This window comes from Ostrea edulis, chromosome 8 (genome assembly GCF_947568905.1).
Source record: "Ostrea edulis chromosome 8, xbOstEdul1.1, whole genome shotgun sequence".
NCBI classification, from domain to species: domain Eukaryota; kingdom Metazoa; phylum Mollusca; class Bivalvia; order Ostreida; family Ostreidae; genus Ostrea; species Ostrea edulis.
The window spans coordinates 64,658,399-64,682,340 of record NC_079171.1 but is presented as its reverse complement, the minus strand read 5'-3'; the positions used below and the strand labels follow the sequence as shown (position 1 = coordinate 64,682,340).

General features: G+C 36.2%; 1 protein-coding gene across 6 annotated transcripts in view; it reads right to left on the bottom strand.

Annotated features, from left to right (window-relative positions):
* Positions 1-1,721: 1,721 nt before the first annotated feature.
* LOC125661521 (uncharacterized) overlaps positions 1,722-23,942 on the bottom strand; it is a 27,312-nt gene continuing 5,091 nt past the window's right edge. The window contains exons 1-3 of one of the 6 annotated variants that reach the window (XM_048893553.2): positions 15,581-16,401; positions 11,577-11,617; positions 1,722-5,470 (exon numbers count right to left, since the gene is read on the bottom strand). In XM_048893553.2, coding sequence (XP_048749510.2) covers positions 3,709-5,403 — 1,695 coding nt within the window. In that variant the 5' untranslated portion in view covers positions 5,404-5,470; positions 11,577-11,617; positions 15,581-16,401 and the 3' untranslated portion in view covers positions 1,722-3,708. Of the gene's footprint in view, positions 5,471-7,880; positions 8,282-10,356; positions 11,365-11,576; positions 11,618-15,580; positions 16,402-23,942 lie in introns of those variants that run through there. The other 5 variants (XM_056146664.1, XM_048893555.2, XM_048893552.2 and 2 more) reach the window with 5 other exon arrangements.

Here is a 23,942-nt window from a genome sequence, read left to right as displayed (position 1 = left end):
ATGTACATGCTACAGTGCCCCCCTCCTTCCAGACTTTATCATTGTTTTGATATTCGTCAGTTAGTGCCCCCCCCCCCCTTCTTCCAGACTTACTCATTGTTTTGATATTCGTCAGTTAGTGTCCTCCCTCCTTCCAGACTTACTCATTGTTTTGATATTCGTCAGTTAGTTGTCCTCCCCCCTTCCAGCCTTGATCATTGTTTTGAAATTATACCAGATGGAAACTCCTTATATGGTTTATTGAAAGGTCAACTGCAAAGCATTGTGGGTGAGAAATGCCAAGGTCATTCGCCAAGGACAGATTTGCTAGGATTGATATATGATGATGGCCCGGTGTCCACTAATGATGATTAGTTTACATTTTTAAATTCATCAAAACAAAAACTGTTTCTATTTTTTAAAAAAAAGGCAGGCATTTTCTTAATACACATGCACGGACAATCAGTTGTGATAGACCGTTTCCTTGTTGTGCACGTAAACCACATTTTAATCAAACTTCGCCTGCATTTGCCAAAAACAGGTTCATTACCACGACCGAGTGATTGAGAACGCAGATAACACAAGGTCTTATAAATGTTTATTGTCGCGGGGCAGTCGAACGTGTTACACAAAACGTGAAATAACCACGACTTGGCTGATGGTCTCCTCGACACCTCACGGGGAAAAAAATCTGTGTTAGATATAATCAGCTTAAGATCTGGGACTCGGGGCTGACTTGTTAAACTCAAAAGATTCTTTTAATACCAACGTATTCTCTTGAAATATATGAAAGAAAACACGGAAAATTTAAGAGAGAGAGAGAGATAAAAAAAAAAAAACAACAACCCGAAATGTAACATGAGATTTGGTGGAGGAAACCGGTGGGAATTCGTGTGACTACACAGAGTGCGATAGCAAGAGAACTATTGCTAACTGAACTTAACTACAAAAAACACTTTACTGCAGTAAAAATAAAATAATACTTTAATTATGATAGTTATCATTTTTATATTTTAATTTGTGTTGGAAAATACTTTGAATGAAAAAGTGAAGATAACGAATAGTGTTCTATCTCTCGAAAATCCTATGAAGAGTAGGGCAAACACAGACCCCATGGGTATACCAGAGGTGAGATCAGGCCCCAAAACCATAAACTGAGAATAGACTTAAGTCAAAGTTTTGATCACTTGCATCTTAAGATTCATCTAGCACAGATGTTTAAAAAATCATGTGGTTTATTAAGAAAATTAGATGCAAACATGCTGAAATTGTTTTTTGTTTATGAAAATTATTTCAAAAGTTGGCTGGATTTGAAATTTAGACTGAAGTCTATTCTCAGTTTATGGTCTTGAGGCCTGGTGCTTGGCAGGGGCATGGATCCGCTGCTGACCTGTCACATCCGCCCTGAACCCTAATCGGTATTCAATAACTTGCAGTAGCAAAAGCTGATTATTGAAAAGATTTAGTGAAATATCAGTAGAATAGACACTACTACTTTGTACTTACATATATATATATTAGTACATTTTCATTCATGTTGCAAAAAAAAAGTCAGCCATTATGACAAGGTGGTATTCCTCCTTAATGCTACATGTACAGTTTCCTTAAGTAGGTATACCCAAGGCATAATGCGTTGATAATGGTTTTAAAAAGTACCGTTTGTCCTTTTCCTTCTCCGAGTACATGTCGCTGCATGCCGTAAAAAAACAACCCATTTTCGTTTATCAATAAAAACCACATAATTTCTTAAGTAAATACATGTATTTTATTATTGAATATCAATGTGTTATATTAATCAATAATATTACAATGTCATTTGTTTTGCAACTAAAGTAAAGACAATAAAGAAAAAAAAAAAAAACATCAATGCATCAAAAACGGAAGTACATTTATCAATGTATCTAACAACGCCCTCAGGCGGATAATTTCGAATAGAAGTAGAGTTAACAACGAATGGTTTACGTGAAAACAAGGTGAAGAGGTTAAATGAAAAATGTTTGTAATGAATGAACTCAAGAATTTAATAGTCGTGTTGATGTTCCTAGTGTACCTCGGAATACTCATACAATTGTTTTATTGCTCATTTTTCGTTCACGTGGCATATGCGTGTTAATAGATATAGGGCCGATTTACTACCGAACCAAGTAGAAAAGAAAACCATGAAGGCGATCAAAAAATATTGCAGAACAATCGCCATATGAAGTGTTTCTAAAAGTACGAAAATTCACGTTAGGTGGGGATTTCCTCCCATGTGACGTACAAACATTTAAGTTAAGCAACATGATAGGGGTTTCCCCAAACCCGAATATTTTTGATAAAATACTACACTGTAACATGTGTTAAATGCTCGGTAAAGACAATTAGAAATGCAGAAATTTACGATGTTCGTCCACCATACACACAGGCCATCTTATATTCGTATTTTTGTAATATACAGGTTTTTGATGTCAGGATAAAAATGTTTTTATATCGAGAAATAAAACATTAAATACAGCGACACAGCAGCTTTACCACTGAAAAAACATTATTATTATTATTATTATTATATATATCTATATATATATCTATATATATATATATATATATATATATATATATATATATGTGCATTTCAAAGATGGAGGTAGGTGTTTCTATCTATGAGACAAAACATTTAGCATTATCAATACACCAGTTTACATGGCGTGACAATCAATGTTTTTGAGGTTGTGGTTTTTTTTAAATTACCAAAATAAGACATAGAAAAAATGGCGGACATAAATCTGCAGTGGTCCTTGATGTCAGTGTTTTTGATTTTATGACAAAAATACAAAACACTATGAAAAACGTTACCATGGAGATCAAGCGGACGACAAGGACCCAGGATTCCCTGCCGACACAGTGTAAAATAATCACCATGTCATATGGCAGATTTTGGTTTTTGTGTGCGTGTGCAGAATCAGGGGTAATTTCGGGTTCTGTAATCACCGCCATATAAAGAGCTAGAAAAACATATAAATATCATGGAAGACTTAAATTGTTCCGTGGTGCTGCTTGGGCAAGGACTCGAGACTTCTAAATGCCGGTAAATCCTAATAGCGAATGAATTAAAAAAAAATATCCGCCCTCTATCTTCAGATAATCATTATCACATGAAATGTACTAGTCGAGGATTTGGCAACAATGTTAGTTTTTAAAATAGAACTTTTTTTTGCACTAATAACAAACATTTAGTAACCATGAATTGATTGAGCTACAGCAAATATACTCAGTATCAGAAACACGTGACGTCACAATAATCTCCCCGAATGACGACGTCACATCGCCATTTCTTGTCATTGTCTTAGAAACAGGAGACGAAGTCTAATAGTGCTAATGCAATTAGATGTATACGTATTTCATTATCGAGTTACACATGGGTATGACACAGTTTGTCTTTCCAGATTACGGTAGCTTCCGGTATATATAGTAGCTTCCGTAATGTAGTCTTCTGGGATTATAGATTTTTGCGGATTATTGAGCTTTCTTTCGCCTTAATCCAGTCAATTGTAGTTCTCAATAAATGACGACTGCCGCGAAACTGACATTGTCTGCAGAGTAAGCTTATTCTGAATAAGATTCCTTACTCTTTATTCAGCACACAAAGATGGAAAATAATTTCATGATGGCGTCTATATCCAGGAATCCCCCATTGACTTAATCACGTGATTAAACGGAAATTTCATTCCACGTCTGTTTATTGTCGGCTAGTCAGGCCGTAGTTTCGAATTGCTGAATTCTATATGCGTCATGCAAGAGTTTGGCAACATTTCCATTTGGAACATGCGTGCGTCCATTTGGAAGATTTCCGTTCGGAAGTTTAGTCCTTCCGTTCGGAGTCTGTGTATCATCCATAGGTTTATCGTGACCTTGGTATGTTTGTAATTGCAAAGGTTGGCCGTTCGGAACACTGTTTAATTTAGGGCCAGCGGATAGCTGTCTTTTGAAGGCCTGGCTACTGTGGCCAATGGTATTGTTGTTGATATGTCCATTCGGAATATTTCCGTTTGGTGCTCCATGAGAAGACGGAGAAGTGGGTTGAGACGATCGAGATGGATGCGTTCCGAAAAGAATCCCGTGAGAGCTGGGATAAATCGGAGTGGGACGAGCGATTGCGCCCACGTTATCAAAGTGAACAGGGGCACTTCCGGAACGATTCCCCCCAATGTGTACCGGATGACTGGCTGTATTCGGTTCTGAATTTTCTCCGGTTTGTAATCCGGACATGGAGTGGTGCTGTTGGTGAATGATGGTGGTAGAGGGGGGTGGGTGTCCGGAGGTAGAGGGGGGTGGGTGTCCGGAGGAATGCATCTGCATTGGACGCACATTGGGAATGTTTCCATTTTGAATTTGTTGAGAAGTCACTTGACCGCCATGGTGTCCTGTCACGTGAGATCGATGATGCAAACCGCCATTTTGTTGCCCACTTGGTGGTTGGTATGGAGGCGGAGGGTAGTTCTCCAGGATATACGGTGGGATGTTTGGAGTTCTATGTTCGCGTAGGTGATTGGGGTTCATCGAGACACCTCGGACGTTATGGCCGTGCATGACCAGCTGAGTATTTATGCTCTCGTAGCTACGTCTGTCCGGAATAACCTCGTAATAATTTTCTGAACCGCTGGATTGACTGTGACTGTACTGAGAGTCTGAATGTTCTCTGTCGGACAAGGAAGGATTAACGTAAAATATATCTTGCGTCATCGTTGCCTGAGATGACGTCACCGAACCCCCTTTCTTTTTCTTGTTCTTTCGTCTTATTCTGCCGAAGAAGAACAAGACACCAAACACAATAGCGGTAATGGTAGACAACCCGCACAGAACACCCAGAATGATTACCACCGTCACATCCGGTTCACTTTCAACGAATTCCGGAAAGATCGTTTTTGATAGCGGGTCCGCTTCACATTTACCATAATATCCAGTCACATTGAAATAATAATTCATATTCAACATTCCTTGACTCGGAGAAGCACCACACCTACTTATCGCAAAATACCACGTGCGAGGTCCGTTCGATTTGAAAATGCGGTCACCGTTACAGACATATAGATTGGTTCCTCCGCTGTCCGGGTAGATGATACAGCCTTTAGTGGCATTCAAAGTGGACAGTGGAATGACCTGATAATTATTCTTCGGAAGAATATCCACTCGTTCTTGACACGTCATAGACTCCGTGAGTTGCGAGATCTGGTCGTCGTAGTATATTAATAGATTAGCACAGCACTCTCTCTCGGGATAAGTAATCTGGTATTCAAATCGAGCGTCTGCTTTTTGGAACGTCTTCTGCAGCATGTATCCGTACCACTGAAGCCTCGTGTTCACCTGACCTTTGATGACGCACTGATCCGCGCACGAGGCGGCGACAAACAGCCAGCACAGTACGAGAATCTCGCGTGACATCTCCATCCTCCAACCGGAAACAGTTTTCTAAAGTTCACTCGTCATACACTCTCCCTCCTCGGCGCTGGGTACTCTATAAAATAAAACCAGAAATATTTTCTAAATGACTGTACACAATAAAATACTTTCCTCGATTGGATTAACAGTAGGTGAGCTTTAATTCTACGTGTAACCGAATTTTAACCTAAGCTAGCACGATCCCTTTTTAAGTCGTTGGTTTAATGTGTAGAAATAAGTTAAAATACATTAATACGGATTTATTATTCGAATATAATTTTTTGGGGGTCTTTTTTATCCGATTAGAAGAGTTTTTCCCACACAAGTGCAAGAATGAAAATAAGTAGTTACACTAATCCATAATTACGTGGCGATACAAAAGGTGACGGGCGATAAATTTGTCAGTGGCGGGCGATAACTGTGTCGATGAGGGGCGATATAACGTGCCATGATGTAAGAGATAGTATTCTTTATCATCTCCCCTCTTATTCAATGTAAAAAGGGGGTTTTATGATTATCACGGTATTATACAAACTTCAATAACGGGTTTATGCTAATCAATATGACTTAAGCGACAGTTGAGAAATTCAACCAAAAACCGAACAAAAGCATGCTGAATTTTTATAGTAAGGGGAGGGGAGCACTCCCCCCCCCCCCCCCCAAATCAACCAAATTTAGCAGCCAGCAACCCCCCCCCCCCCCCCCCAAAAAAAACAAACAAAAAAAACACACACATAGAAAGCATGCTGAATTTTTTATTCAGGCCTTTGTTGTATATGGGGGAGGCATTGACTCAAAAACTATTTGAAAAAAAGAAAGAAAACCCCATGCAATTTTTAAGATTAAAAAAAAAAAACAATTAAAAAAACCCACCTCATTTGTTATGTGTAATTTCCAGTCTTATTAAAATCAAATCCAAGAAAATCTAAATAAATAAAAACAATGAGTTGAAGGTTTGGTGGTATTCCGAGTGGCGCATTACCCCGCCATGATATGTCCACTATACACTTGGTTTAAGTATACTTAATATCCTTATAGCTTCCATTTAAGATGTGAAATAATTCTCAAACTGTGTCCCACATCTAAACCTATCACAACAGACACGCAGCGCCCGGGTCTCAAAACAGACACACGGCGCCCGGGTCTCACAACAGACACACAGAGCCCGGGTCTCACAATAGACACACAGCGCCCGGGTCTCACAACAGACACACAGCGCCCGGGTCTCACAACAGACAGAGGAATAGAGAGTACACAAAACAGATTTTATTTCACTGATTAATAAAGAGGTCATCTGTTCACGCGTCACTGATTTAACAGTCTGTGTTATGCGTGGCTGACGGGGACATGTGATGACCCGCTGATTTAGGACACTGGACATCGACGTTTGACGGGTTTAATTAACGACGACAAGGTCTGTCTGTCACAGGGGGGGGGGGGGGGGGGTATATCAAAGACAATAACCACACCGACTATTACGTAATGATAACGTGTGTACACCGCCGATCTGTGGGATTTATTGAACGGCTGAGCCGGAGGGCGCCGTCTTTTTTTATTCTGTAGCGTGTGAAGAACTAAAACACACGGTCAACACATACTTATGTTGGTTTTTAAGATATGTGAATAATCCTAAACACTTTAATTCAAACTGTATCTATTTTCAAAGAAATGAGAACATGGTTATAATTATTTTGAGTTGTTGAGATTGGAAAACAAATGCATGTGCACTTTTAAATATCCACTCCTCTCTGATTATAACAAGTTAAGAAAAGTGAATAAGATATTCTGTGTGTATTTTAGAATTTATATTTCATGAAGTTCAATGTCTTTATATTTCATAAAGGTTTATTATATGCATATTTAGTGTGAGCATAATGTATAAAAGCAGAGAGAGAGAGAAAGAGAGAGACAAAGAGAGAGAGAGAGAGAGAGAGAGAGAGAGAGAGAGAGAGAGAGAGAGAGAGAACGACAGGGAGAAAGCGAGGGGGAAGAGAAAGAGAGAAGAAAGAAAAGAAAGGCACAGATAGAGAAAGAGGAATGATAGAAAGAAGAAAACACAATGGGGAATTTAGATGAAAATGGCAACAGCTCTGTTTGGATAGTAATAGCGCGATGGCGGTGTTTTCCCTCGCCATTGGAGCGAATACGTCCATTACATGGGTTTTCAAAAGTCAACTGACATTTTTGACAGTTTTTCATAAGCCGTAGATAATGTTGCATGCAATTGAAAAAAAGAAAGAAAGAAAATTACTTTTCATTCCCCCAAGATTGTATTAATTAATCCGTACATCTTATCAACAAACAAAAAAAATCTAATTGCAGAAATTTTGAATCAAATATATTTTGCAAGAGTGCTTTGATATTCAAAATAAGTAAAAACGCATTATAAAAACATTGATTAAATCATATAGGAAAATTGATACATGTACAAATTCATTTTTATAGCACCAGGGGAAAATGAGAATAAAAGAAACAGCTTAATTTACCGCTCAGAAAATTCCTAATTCCCCGAACGCAATTATACGGAGTATTGGCCATTCTGCAGTTGTCACCAGAAAGATTGTACTCTCTCTACAGGGAGTTCTTCGGGAAAAATGCAGACATGAAGGGTTGCCATGACAACGCGGTCTTTTTTATGTGTTAGATCACACAAATAGCAATGTCTCCCCCCATTGTACGCAGAGAGCTGGACGTTTATTGCTCCGTGAAACGCTGTCCGACAAGGCGAGCTCTGCTTGAATATTTGTAGGTAAATACAATGCAGAAAATTACAGAACAAGGATAGGCGGATCTAAAGGGGCGAAAATTGTGGAAAAAATAATGATGATATAAAAAAAGACACCGTATTAAAGGTGTGAGTGGTCAGGTTAATACCACATTTATATATTGCTAAGATTTAATCGCGAATTTTCAAACTTCACGTAATATATAAAAAAAAAATTTTTAATTTTACATCAAAAGTTACACTGAATATATGTTCAATATTAGAGGAGTGAGAGAGGGAAAGAGAGAAAGTATGTTCTATGTCAGAGAGAGAGAAGAGAAGAGAAAAGAAAAGAAAGAGACGGAGAGAGAGAGAGAGAGAGAGAGAGAGAGAGAGAGAGAGAGAGAGAGAGAGAGAGAGAGAGAGAGAGAGAGAGAAGATGAGGGAGATATATATTTCTAGCAGGTGCCAAATGTATGTAAAGAAATGAAAAACACGCCGGGCATATAATGACTTATAATGAGATTGTTGTCTGTTTGGGGGACCGGGTCACTATGTGCCTGATAAGACACGGACCGCCCCATGTAGATTCCTGGGTGTTTTACGTACAGTTACACGGACTGTTTATATTGGAGAATTAGCTGAATACACAAAGCTTTAGTCTGTATACACAGAGATAAGAATAACTACATTAGTATCTGATGCTTGTACATTCGGGATGCCTCGTCTGTTGTCAGAGATAGGTCTGAGATAAGATTCCGAGTGACGGTGATATTAACATACTTAGATCCCGTGTGTGGAGCGCTTGCCTTACATATACAAATGATTGATTTGAATGCATTTTTCTTCCTCTTTAGTATGAGCGTTTCATCATCATGATATCTTTCACTCTGACAGTTAAGGGGTTGAAGAAGGCATGCCGGTACGGTGGTCAATGTAGAATATGTGAGAAGATGTAGATAAAGTACAAGTGATGAAAATGATGACGAGAATGATGATGATGACCTCCATGATTAATACAAGTGACAATCAGGGCCGACCGCTCAAAGCTTAACAAAGTCGGGTGGTCTATAACTTGTACAATGTGCATCAAATAAAAACAAAATGTGGTGGTGTACCACACTTTCCCTGCACGTGATGAAGTCCTACTGAATTCATAGTGACCTTGAACCCCCAGAGCTTTGACCTTGAGTCTAAACTTGATTACAGTTTTGTATCTTGTGCAAAAATTTTGACCATGTAATAACACGACCTTGATATCATATAGCCTTTGATCTTTGACCTTCACAATGACCTTCATTTCTCACTTGACCGAACCTTGATCTGTAAATAGTTGTAATAAATAGACGAACAGCCAGAGGGCATCCAGATCTTTGATTTCAGGGGGAGGGGGTAAGGGAACAGCCGGTGGACATCTCTATCTTTAACAGGGAAACTCTAGTTCACGTACGCAGAGAGAGTTTAACAAGGAAACTCTAGTTCACGTACGTTGAAGACCTGTCCATGAATGGACGGAGCACTAAATAAAATGTAGTCCCCGATATTTTCTCCTAATAAGTCGTTTGTATGCGTGGAGGGATATCATTTTAAGGTTCTCCGCACAAAGGCCTCGTCAAAGGTATTTTTGTAGCCCATTATTATTCAATCCTCGACAAAATTCACTCGCTGTATGCATAATGAATTATTTACCTACTCCGCTTTACCTCTGCCAGGCGTCACAGTTCTGTTTTAAGGCTTGTTAATTCTCGGTTTAAAATGTGTCTCTGTGTGTTTACTGTTTTTATTGTAAATGTGGTTTTTTTTTTTTTTAATTTGTTTTGTTTTACTTTTATAAACCAGATTTTTAAATTTAAAAAAAATAGAAGAAATTTAATGCTTTGGGTAACTGGTGAGTATAAGAATACGTGCACATGCATTTATGTGTAGATGCGTGTATTGACAATAATACTTGTACGTATTTTCTATAGACCGTAAAGATGCACGTGCATAACCTAAACATCGCAGCTTTGTATTTTAACACGTGATTCGAGTCCGAACAGTTAGATGATCAAATATGCTAATCAAGGTTCTCACGAATTTTAAAACCCAAACCCCAACGTTGCTTAAAAAGACAGTTTTAAAAAAAATATTTCGGAAAAAGCTAATCTACATGGAAAGATTGCCTGTCGGACAACTATCACCTGGTTTACTATATAACAAGTACCAATGGCCGAACCATTTTTACAACATACGGAAAAAAGGTGAAAAATCCCACAAACCTGTTTCTGTCTGTCCCACAGAATAAATTGTCCTCACCCCAAGGGAATTATTAGATAAGCATTATAAGTTTTGAACGAACACTCATCCAGGGAGAAGCCTTAGTGTTAATGATGGTTCTGTAAAGCTTCACCCATCTCAACGACTTAACTGTCGACACTGCGTCTAAACAAATCCTCCGACTTCTGAAAACAAACTTTCTCCCTTCACAGAACTAGATAAAAGCAGAGCAATTATTTTTCTTTCTCTCATATTTCATCGAACACAGATGACAGGCAAAGATTTCGTAAGTTTCTCTACACGAATCCGCCATGGGACAGTTTCTCTACACGAATCCGCCACGGGACAGTTTGAGAGCCCTCCCTATCCTGTTTGTCGATTATTCTCCAGCACGTGTGTGATAACACTGAATTAACGAGCTCTTCCGTCACCTTTCTTTTTGCTATTAAATTTCTGTTGAATTTGACGATTTTTTCCCCCGTTTTACCTGTATCGCTAAGTTTGATTCTTGACAGCGCACGGGGTCACTGATACGCTTTAACGATCAGGAGATAAGCACATACCAAACGAAACATTCGTCAGACATCGACAATGACAATTTCACGGCCATAATACATGATTATGAGTATTTTCTTTATGTGTCGGATATTTCAACCTTTCATATCTATCAACGGTACCTGGTACCCCGAATTTTTATTTTTTATTTTTTACTTTACAGAGTTAAACGAATGACGCGGTGGATGATTTTACGCCGATGTCCAATTTAATGCTTCACGTCTCCCAAGCTAAACATTTGACGTTTCGCATTACCATAATCACAAAAGGCGAAGGTGGAAAAAACAAAACTAAAGCACTGCATAACTTTGGTTGTCGTTCATAATGTTTTCTGTTTTCAAATAGCAACAAAATCCTTCAAATCGTTGCCCATCTCTGAGGGTCCCGAGTTTTCCTTCTCCCCCAAATCTAAGTGTAAACGTCCGAGATTTTCTTCTTTACCCCCCCCCCCCCCACCCCAATCTAAGTGACAATCATGATTGAAGACGATTTATTTCATAAATCGAAGATTTATAGATTATAGGTAATCAGAAATATGCACGGTGTCAAAACAAAGACATCGATACAGGGGACTCGGTAATTTTACCGCTAATAGAGTTTGACATGTTAGAATAGTGTATTTTCGTTTAGGAATGGGCAAAAAAGATTAAGTAATATTCATACGCACCTCTAATTTTTGTGCGACTTCACACACCCTCTCTCCTCTACCTGCAGATACAAAAAATGAAAACTCAATAAATTATATACGAGTATAGACCCACCAAATCGAAAACTGAAGACAGCAAACATTCTTATTATATATAGTCCACTGACTCCAGAGACACGCATGAGAAATTACGCTGTAAACATGACTCGAGTGTAAACATGACTCGAGTGTAAACATGACTCGAGTGTAAACATGATTGATATGTAATTGTAAAAAAAAAAAAGAAGAGGGGGGATTCAACTGTAAACATGAATCAATTGTAAACATAACTCAATTGTAAACATGATTTACATGTAATTGTAAAAAAAAAAGAGGGGGATTCAACTGTAAACATGATTCAACTGTAAACATGATTCAATTGTAAACATGATTCAGTTGTAAACATAACTCAATTGTAAACATGATTTACATGTAATTGTAAAAAAAAAAATGATTTCAACTGTAAACATGATTCAACTGTAAACATGATTCAATTGTAAACATGATTTACATGTAATTGTAAAAAAAGGATTCAGGTGTAAACATGATCCAATTGTAAACACGACTTCGATGTAAACATAACTCAATTGTAAACATGATTTACATGTAATTGTAAAAAAAAAAGAAAGATTTCAACTGTAAACATGATTCAACTGTAAACATGATTCAATTGTAAACATGATTTACATGTAATTGTAAAAAAGGATTCAGTTGTAAACATGATTCAACTGTAAACATGATTTCGATGTAAACATGATTTCGTTGTAAGTATAAGTTCGTTGTAAGCATAATTTCGTTATAATCAGGATTTAACTGTAACCTAGATTTACAAACGTTTTAGTTATCCTACTTTTTTTCTTAAGAAACAGAGAATCAGAGTGAATCGGACGCTTGGCGGGTGAAGATGACGTATGACACAAAATTCAAATTAACAGAATACCTAGCTACTTGTATACATAATTATCACGCGGCTAATTAGAACAGTAATGATAAGGAACATTCGTTCTAAACCACGCCCATCCATAATCAAACCACGCCCATGCATAATCAACACACAATACAATTAATCTATATGAATCAACACACAGCGAAATTGAATCAATATATCATGACTTATTTCATACTGGTAAAATTAAATATCCCCTTTAACCTGTTAACATACATGTCTTAAATTGTTTAATGGCGTCCTCGAACCCTCCTATCAAAATACTCCTGTTGTCTATCGCAGTTTACACAAATATTGATCTCCCGTGTTTATGTGTTGATCACAGTTAATCCCCTTGTCAACACAAGAGGGCGGAATAATACCGAGGTAATCCGGTGTTGTTTTGTGCGTATTTTACACTCTACTCGGAATACTATTGTTTCTTTCCGTGGTGACACTGTCACATTGTTACACCAGAGATATTTTTATATTGGTTTGGGGTATTATTCTCTGAAAGGGAGGGTTGTCTTAGCTCCCCCACCTCCTGCCTGAATGGACGGGGGTGTTAGAACAACACTATTGAGGTGTGAATTTTTTTTTTTATTTCTCGCTGAAAGTTTTATCACTTCTGTCACGCTGTCTCACATAAAATGTGTCAAAGAACCACTACCCGGTTTTTTTTATTGTTATATTTTCCCCCTATCTTGTGTTTTCTGTTATGATATTTATACCTACAACTAATGATTGCACAGTACAGTGTACACTATTAAAGGGACTGGTTCACGATTTTTGAAAAAAAAATATTTTTCATTTTTGATGTTAAACATTAAAAATATATCTGATTTAATGTTGACAGCCAAAATTTTGACCTTCTGAACGCAAGAATAAAAGCAATATTTTAGCCTTAAATCTGTGTTACGTAAACAAAGATTCGAGTCTTTTCATGTATACAAACAAACCAGTGAAATATTAATTTTGTAATATAAAGCATCTTAATTTTGCATACTCACAAATTCTATCATTTAGATAATACATCTTACCCAAAGAATGCTTGAAATATGAAAGATATAAAAAAAACTTAGATCGATATCCATTTCTTTTGAAAATGTCATTAACATTAACATACCGCAATCTTTGTTTACAAAACAAATAATAAACTCTCTAAAATGACCTTCTGTGATAATGTATAACCTTAATTTTTATGGGAATTATTTTAAACACATTAGACAATAGATTTTGATCATTAAATGTGAAGAACAAAATTTTGGTGAAAATCGTGAATCAGTCCCTTTAAGTAATCCATACAGCAATATACATGCACATATATAGTACATCTAACCATACAGCAATATACATGTACATATATAGTACATCTAAACATACAGCAATATACATGTACATATATAGTACATCTAACTATACAGCAATATACATGTACATATACAGTACACCTAACCACGAGCTCCTCTACATAAATTACACACGTTACTGTAAATGCTCAAATTATCCCATCCTTTGTGTATTTATATTTTCTAATGAGAGATTTTCTGAGTGGTTACAACTTGTAACTAATCCCTTTGTATATGTATACGATAAGATAAGTTCAAGGTTTAATGTTTGTATGACCTTTTATGACCTTGTACAATGTACCCTCTACACAGGACTTCTATAGGCAGCCCCTTGCTGTCCAATCCTATTATGATTTATTACGATAAGAGACTGTTTCAATTCTTTAAAAAAGGTCCTAAATATTATTTCATATTTTTTCCCAATTGCGATTATTAAAAGGTACAGTGTAGTTAAAAGGCAGCAAAATCTAACAACAGTTTTTTTTTTCTTAAACCTAAGATTGTGTTCTATGCTCTGCTTTGGTTTATGTGTTCTTTCTATCTATCTTTCTTTCTCTCTCTCTCTTTATATTTACGAAAATGTCTTTTGCATATGAATATTGATGATATTATTGTGTAGTTAAATTACATGTAAAAAAAAAAAAAAAAAATGAACTGTCACCAAAAAAAAAAAAAAAAAAAAAAAAAATATGAGGAGAGATTCAAATAGTTAGTGCACAATTTTTGTGCATTTTTTTAAATAATAAATTCTGTCAGAGTTAACTGCAACCATTGACATTTCTTAATAATTCATAATAATTCAAAAGATCAATTTATAAACAGTTGATAAGTCAATACAGGACAGATTGTCTGGGAAATGTCATCCACATTCCGGCACCATTTGTATACCTATATAATGTTTCGATGTCTCTGCGTGTGAAAGCTCGCATCCCAGAAAGAACTTTATTATTTGTTCCTTTTCTTTTTTTTTTATTAAGTTTTCTTCACCCCTGCTCTATATACACTGAACAAAAGTATGGTGGAAATACCAATCTCTCATTTGAATGGGAATAAAGTATTGACTTGGTTTTTTTTTTCTTTCTTTCTAAAAAAAAATTGTTTGTACGTTGAGATAAAAAAAAAAAAGATAAATATATAAATAAAATACAATAAAAAAAAATAAAGATAATAATAAAAATAAGAATGGTAAGGGGAACATTATCAAGCTGTTATGCTGTAGGCTCGTACGGATTCGGATTAACAGAACATGAAACAATTCTCTGATTGATTTATAATTAATGGGAATCATTTTCATATTATTATTAATTGTAAGCAATTCGTAAGTTTAAAAAAGTAGCTAAGATGATCACACGACATTCAGTTAGTGTATATTGTACATTACAGAGAAGGCCCTGAGGAAGAATAGTGCGTGCACTAATCAGGCCACCTTCTTGAAATAAAGCATTATATCTGATCATTATTATTATTAAATATTACAATAGTATGTATATATAAATTAAAAAAACAACAACACACACACGAAAACGGTTAGCAAACTTTCAAGCGCTTTTCATATTCCTTTAGACTAAAATAACGTTTTACCTACAAATGAAGAACGGAGACGAAAGCGCCTTTAAAGCATCACCACAGTCTTCGTGTTTCTTGTTTTACCTATATACTTTTACCGATCATTGTTAAAAGATATATATATATGTATGTAAAGATGGCGTTACCGTCAGAAAACATTACCAATGGACACCAGTACGGCGAACCCTCCGTATCCACAACACAAACACTGCACAGACGACAGCGAACTCAATCGCAAATAAATTTCCAATCTAAAAGTAATTATGACAGATCATTTGTTTCAACGAGAGTAAAACTTCACAGAAGCAGACGACCCAGTGACACGTGACTAATTTGTACTAATGGAGGGACCAGCTGTGAAACAGATGTCTAGTGTCCGTACACGGAGCGAGAAGCGCCGATACTGCACCATCTTCCCTGTCAATTCTCACCGTTCGTCTGAACTTCCATGACGGCATATAAACGATTTCCACAGGGAAAAATTCCAGATTCCATTAAATTCCAATTAAACGCATCCTTCCACTCCGTCCGATATATTTCACGACGCTGCGCCTTATTCACCGCGGCATTTTTTGTTTTAGACTCCCCATTAAAGAAAATAGAATTACAACTGCACTGAGTCCTAAATCCTTTATAGAAACGAAATGACATAAACTTGCAACACTTGTTCTCTCAGTCAACTAATGCTTCGCTGATTTCTCACTTTATAATGGGGTTTATCTCCTGTATCGAGAAAATTGTCATTTATACAACACTACACGATTGTCAGCTCCAGAGCAAATGAAGGTCTGATTATACGTGCAGGTTCCCGCAATATGTACTAAAATAACGGTCAGGAACTCCTGCACCTAGATCCAACTCTCCAGTAACTTCTAATTAAACGCCATTAAAAACAAGACCTCCTTTATCTGTAGAGAAATGTCCGGAAGGCACGAGGACTCAATAAAAATTGTCTCTAAATCAATTAGCGGCCAGCGCCGTGTTTACCATGCTAAACACTGTCAAGTGAGGATAGCATAAAGCCCGCAAATAGCCCCACAATAGGTGTATTTATTTAGAATTGATTTAGTTTGGCATAAACTGGACAAAAGTGTGTCCTGTTTACCCGATAAATCCCTTTTAATCTTGTCGAGGTCTGTGTGATGTTTGATGAATGTATTTGATCGGGATCGATATCTAATGAATTGTAATAACAACACCACGCCTAAGTATGTCGCACACAGATGCTGAATAAGAAGTATTTTGATTGGTTCAGATGCAAAATCGTCAGGTATAGAGGAAAGTAAAAGCGACACTTCTTCGCTTAGTTCCCATACCAGTAGTCTTGAGTTGACATAATCATCGTTTTTTTACGATTACAATTCCAAGAAATGTAAATACAATCTCCATTGAACAAGTAGTTATTCTGACAGTCTAATACAACATACGTAACCTTAGACCTACAACATCCTCTGTCGGTCCGCCATTTCTCTAACAACATAATCTGATAAGACATGTTTTGTTTATATAATGCGCATCAACATGGAAACAAAATGAAATTCACAATAATACCCTGTGTCAAACGCAGAATATTCTGCGGAACCCGAAGCGTTATATAACCCTGATTATCAAATTTATCGATACGCACCGAAACCTTGACATGCCGACGAAAATATATCTAGGGGTCCGTGTTTGCCCAACTCTCTATTTTGTATTGCTAATAGGAGTTATGAGATTGATCATTGTTCGTTATCATCGCCTTTCATGCAGTAATTTGAAATTGTGCATGAATTTATTCTGTCTACAAAGAGATTTGTGTAACCAATTTTATTTTATTGTCGCAGAACCAATACCTTTTTTTCTTTTTATATTTGTTTTTTCCTATTTTGAGTCTTCTGTTTATAATATGTACCTACAACTAATGAGTGCGAATTGCACATCACAATGTAAACTATCTAATAATTGATACAACAATTTACAAATGTAGTACTTTCAATTATAAGCTGCCACCACATAAATGACCTTTATTGTAATGTTCAAACTATTATATATCCTTTGTATTGTATCCTTATATATATATATATATATATATATATATATATATATATATATATATATATATATATATAAGTAAATATCCACTTAAGTAATAGCATGATCAAGAAAAATTAAAGCGCCGATAATAACTCAACCAGTTTCATTTTCAATCTTCAAGAGTTACTCTGACAGATTGAAAATGATTTCGGTGTTCTAATTTTTCTTTATTATATAATATTATTATATACTATTCTCTGAATGACGTTGTGCCCTCTATGGAGAGGACTTATGTAGGCAGTGCCTGTTGTCCGAGTCTGTTAGGATTTATCATGATAAAATACGGTTTAAATTAAAATTCATATATTTTTAAAAGCTATAAATTCCCCGGTTATTGCTCATTTCACGGTCCCGTTAAAAGAGAAAATCATTCTATGAAATCACCGTTCTCAGATTTAATGGGAGATAGTCCCTAATGTGAAATGACAACCGCACGTAAGGATTTGATCTTCGTACCCTCTCGTCCTTTACCCCTGATCTCCCAGTGACTTGATGCGGATACCCGACACAGCACGCATTGATCATAAATCACTGTAACAATGATGAGAATGGAATTTATAGCCTTTACTCGCCCGTGATTCATCAGGCATACAATGCTAGATTTTACCTATAGGGGAGGTATTCAGTTTGCATTCCCAACAGATGTTTTAGCGCCGAGATTTCATTGCAGGAGTGACCTTTACTGCGGAGGTCAGGCTAATGGTGTTAACGGAACACATACGGGTGAAAGCATTTGTTGAAAATTATCAAATCTTGCATTATCAGTGAGCAGTGGCGGATTTAAGGGGGCGCAGCCGGCGCCCCACCCACCCCACACCCCTAAAATTTTCAAATTTAAGGTAAATCGTGGTATCTTGTTTAGAAAAATGTACTAAACGATAAAAGAAGCAACAATTTCTTCCACTCCCAGAGAAATAAATGACAAAATCTTTTGATTTCTTGAATTACTTTATTGGGAGAACTTAATTTTTTTTCTTCCAAAATCCCTTTAAATTTGCGTACTTTTATTAATTTCAACTTATAAAAAATGATAGAAAATAGTACAAATGACTTTTTAGGATCGTATGTCAAGCTCTATAAAATCTGTAAATTCCAGGCGGCCCCCAGACCCCCTGCCTCAGAAGTGTCCCCCCCCCCGTAACCGCAATTCCTGGATCCGCCCCTGGTGAGATATATGTCAACCTGTACTGTATTTATATCTGTATTAACCTAATATATCTGTAATGTCGATGTAATTGTTGTTATCGTTCAATGGTCATTTTGGTGTTTTATATGAAAGGTGAAGATAACGAACAGTGATCAATCTAATAACTCCTATAAACAATACAAAATAGAGAGTTGGGCAAACACGAACCCCTTGGTATACCAGAGGTGGGATCAGGTGCCTAGGAGGAATAAGCATCCCCTATTGACCGGTCACATCCGCTGTGAGCCCTATATCTTTATCAGGTAAACGGAGATATCCACAGTCAAAATGAGTGTGCTTAAAACGGTCTAACAATCGGTATGAAATATGTCAGATAGCATTTGACCCAATGATAGGTTGTATTGGCAAATTAGATCATTATAATGACCATAGTACTTGAGGAATGCTGATTTTCCGACACTTAATGGTATAAATAATTATGCACACCTCAGAGACAGAGCGGAGTAAAAATAAAACAGTTAACTGTTTTATTTTTACTCCGCTCTGTCTCTTAGGTATGCATATTTATTTATTCTATGTATATATCCATATTTTTATGTTTGTGTTGCAAACTGTTTTCAGTGCTGCATGCGCATCTTAATATAGCTAGTCCCTGTGTATATATATGCATGACTTGTGATGTCTGTATACATGTATGCGTCCTGTTTTATTTCAAATTTCTGTTTTTATGTCTATGCATGCAATTATATATCATTAGTGCTTTGTGGGTTTTTTTTAATGCTATATAGTCGGTTAAAGAGCTCTTAGCTCATGTTTATTGTTTACCTGTATATAGTTCCGACTTTAAATAAAAATTACTTACTTACTTACTTATTGAATGGTGTTGGATTCTACAAACACACGCAAAAAAAAAAAAAAAAAAAAAAAAAAAAAAAAATAGAAGATAGAAATAAAAAAAATGTCTACGTATATGTCATGCATACAGTAGAATCTCAAGTTTAAACCACATCCATACATTCGATCCCCTCGAGGTACCACCACGTTGTACAACAATTTTCATGTCTGTCATCGGAGCCGTATCAGTTCCCGATGTCAACAACAAACCCGTGTATCGTGACGTGTAATTATCTTCTGGAGGGCGGTCTGGAGTCCACTGCTGGGATACAGTTACACGTGACCTCGTACGCTAAAGGACATCTCCGACCCATTAACGGACATAATCAGCGGTCAGAGATCGGGGTAAAATGCGGTACGGAATTGGTACTGATATACAGCGCTGAGAGCTCGAGTAAGGTACAGGAAATGATGCCGCGATATAGCGGGCAGACCTTGGGGTAAAATGCGGTAAAGGAAAAGATGCCGATATACAGCTTGCAGAGCTTGAGGTAAAATGCGGTACAGGAAATGATACCGATATAGCGGGCAGAGCTCGGGGTAAAATGAGGTACAGGAAATGATGCCGATATACAGGAGTATCAGGTTGTTTAGAATTAAAGACACTCACTACAAACAATTGTTGTTCTACCTCCTTTCGAAGAGTTCCAACTTTTATAGTTTTACAGTTTTTACAGGTTTTAATAAAATTGAGGTATGTTTGAAAGTTTCCTTACTGTAGAGTATTAATTAGGACATCTTTACCAACATCATGCAATTAGAGCAACTTTATATCAATGTGTGAAACGAGTTACAGCGATAACAGGGTGTCTCTACACGAGAAAACCCCGAGAACAAATGGCTAGTAAACACTGATATTAATTCATTTTGTAATATTGGTATTTTTACATGCTTTGTATATTCATTCACATTTTGTACAGACATATTTTGTAATCAAGTGTCATTGAAATGAGAGAGAGAGAGAGAGAGAGAGAGAGAGAGAGAGAGAGAGAGAGGAATTGTTAATTCTAGAAACAGCAGGTATTATAGTATTTATGAGTTGAATGGAGCGGTCAATCACATGTCTGTTTACAACACGAGTAAACCTCTTTAGACCTGGGTAATAGAACGCACTCGTGTGACCCCCTTCTATTGACAGGTAGGTCCGTTTTTATGATTACAATAATCCGGATCAATTTCAACGACACAACACATAAAATTCCCTTATTTTTAATTAACAACAAAGTTCAACAGAGTGTCAAATTAAGAAAACGGTATCGATCCGCCGGCATCACAAAAAGATTTTATATAAAAGTCATCCCGACACGAATAAACTGAACCGCGGGGTGTCTTTGAAGAAACGCAGCCGGATGTGAGCAGAAATATAAAGGAATGTAAGCTTTGATAGCGTGATGTTTGAATTCATTAAATGATGCTTTTATATGTCTTTTGACTCTGTTGAATGACATCAGTCGTTTTTCCCTTCATAACTCTTTTACTACAGTGTAAATTCTCAGTCTGTGAAAATGATATCTTAAAGATTTTGGTAGCCCAAAGTAATCTAAAGAAAAACCAATAAAAATCGAATAGATATTCCTCAGTTTACGGAGTGCTGTTTGATAAAACACAAGTGTTTTTATTGATTGGGTGACCCTCTGAGTCAATAAAAATTAATAACAAAAATCACTTGTTCGTTTAACATATTGATAAAACTAAGTGCATTCCAATCGTGCTGGGATATCACGAAGAATGAGCTGTCTTTGGATGTTTCTGTTGTTCGTGAGCTTCATTTTGTCCCTGTTGTTTGTGGTTTTTTTTATTTGTTTCTGTTGTTTGTGGGCTTTGTTTTGTTTCTGTTGTTCGTGGGTTTGTTTTGTTTTTGCTGTTCGTGGTTGTTGTTTTTTTTAAAATTTGTTCCTGTTGTTCGTGGGTTTGTTTTGTTTCTGTTGTTCGTTAGCTTTGAGTTGTTTCGGCTTTGATTTTACTCGCATTTCGTTTTCTTTCAGTACACACGGCTAAATCTGCATTTTAACTTAAATGCGCTTTGACCTCCTTACGCACGCGCTGTGACCCATCTATGCAAGAAGTCTTTGGAAATAGAAACTCCTTATATTTTAAACGAAAGATAAAATTCAATTTCCTACCACAGTAAAATCACCTGTAACTCGGTTAATATATAGTTTCGTAATTTTGGAGAGAGAGAGAGAGAGAAAAAAAAAAACCTCGGTCAACTTAAAAGATGGAATGCCATGATGCACTTCTCAAAGGACATCCAATCATATGTTGAATAGCACTTCATTGTCACCGAGAGTCTATTTAAACATCTCAGTTCTAATTAATTCGTGGACTATTTACTTACGTGCTGATGTCATTACGTAACGCCGATCCAATCTTATTTTACACATGAGCGCATTTAACAATGTGTCACCACTGGAATCGTCCCTTCACTACATGTACACACTTTGTGTTTGTCTAATATATATATATATATATATATATATATATATATATATATATATATATATATTGCTACTGATATATGCAAACATAAGAATCTTTATGAATATTTCAATCTCTGTTTATTCATACATGGCGACATTTGTGTTCGTTTGGCCTTTGATGTAGTCATACAATGAACCCAAAATCAAGACGGTGATTCGGTTTTTCTACGCGGGCCACTGACATTATCTGCATAAAATATTCATTAAGATTACACAGATAAATCCTGGTGACGTTCCCGATCGGAAACGTTTATGGGGAAAAATGAACCCGGATTTGTCGTAAATGATAGTTATAAAATGTCGTTAAATTTGACAAAGTTTCGCCTAACGGCAATTCAAAGCTCATTTGAATATTCATAAGTTATTCTTATTGTGGTAGTTCAGCAATGGTCAAGAAAGAGTTAGTTCAGGTGAAGGTGACGGCGAGATTTTTCTCTAAGATATGGAGCCCGTGTCATGTTTATTTATGGAGGTTTTTATGATAATTTAGCAGTTTTCTTACGACCCTGAACTGAAGACCAGCCAAAAAAAATAAATAAATAAATAAATGAAATTGAATGTGAAAATCTAAGCTACCGGTCCATCTTCATCAGTGATTTTTTAAGGTCCATTTTGGGTCCGAATTTCGGCCCATTCCCTTCCTAAAAATTGTCAATTTTTTCCCAATATAGCTTGCTTTTTTTCCAATAATAAAATTATGAAAGAAAAATGTATTTGAAAAATATAAACATTCAATGTGAATTATAAACATACGACTTAACAAAGAGAATTATGATTTGGGTAGAATAGTTGAAAATTTTAGAATGTTAAAGGAAATTAGATGTGTAAAATAAAGATAATATAATGTTTGATATGATTTTAAAACTTATTTACGATAAAATTGATTTTTCCCAATTTGACTGAAACGTCGACAATTTTTCCCAATTCGAAAGCCACAGGACCCTTGTAAAGAATGTAGAAAAATCACTGTTCATGCACTAAGGGTGAATCGTGTTAGAAATTATGAAGGTTCAATAAAATTGGTTTTTAAAAAAAAAAGTTGATTGAAAGGGTAATAAAATACTGTACAATTTTAATCGTAAGAGGGGCTGCTGTACATATCCGGTTCAAACAAGAAGCACGGAACAAGGAAACCCGAATTCACAGATATTATTTTGTTTTCCGTAAAATCATTAGGAAATGACGTTACAACATGATATGATAAATATTCATTTGGACAGAATTTTTAATAAGTGATTTTTATGTGTTACTTACATGTAAATATTTAAATTTATTTTTCATTGTCTCCAACAAAACAAATGAGGTATTTATGCATGATTGTTTTTCCCATTTTTTTTTTTTTTTTTTTGGTCTTATTAAGACACAGATTAAAAAGCAATTCCATCAGCCCCTGCATTGCCCTTAATGTTTAATATTATACATAAAATGGTGCTGCTCATCGATTTCATCAAATAAAACGAAAATAGAATTCAAGAAGAGAAGTACGCCATTTTTAACTCCCATTTTTTTCAACACAGCCTTTTATCAAACACGCACCACACAGACGCGACGCATTTTTCAATGAGAAATTTTACAAATTGATAAGTTCTTTCAAATTCCAACTTATCCGTTTGGAACTATAGGTAGCTCTTTCGTCTTGTAATGTTCGTTAATAAATGGGAGGCTAAAAGGTTATCTCCCCTGAAATATAATCGGCGTTTTATGGGCAACAGGTCCGGATTTAATGCGCCTAATTACAGAAGACGGACGATAACGGACAAAGCCACATAACGCGCAGTCTTATCAGACAACACCTAAAGCAAACGATCAAGATTGTCAGAGAGAAAGTTACCCACATGTTTGAAAAGTTAACTTCTGTAAAATTAAATAAAACGCAAGCATTAATTGAAGGAAACACTTAAGGAGTTCTCTCTC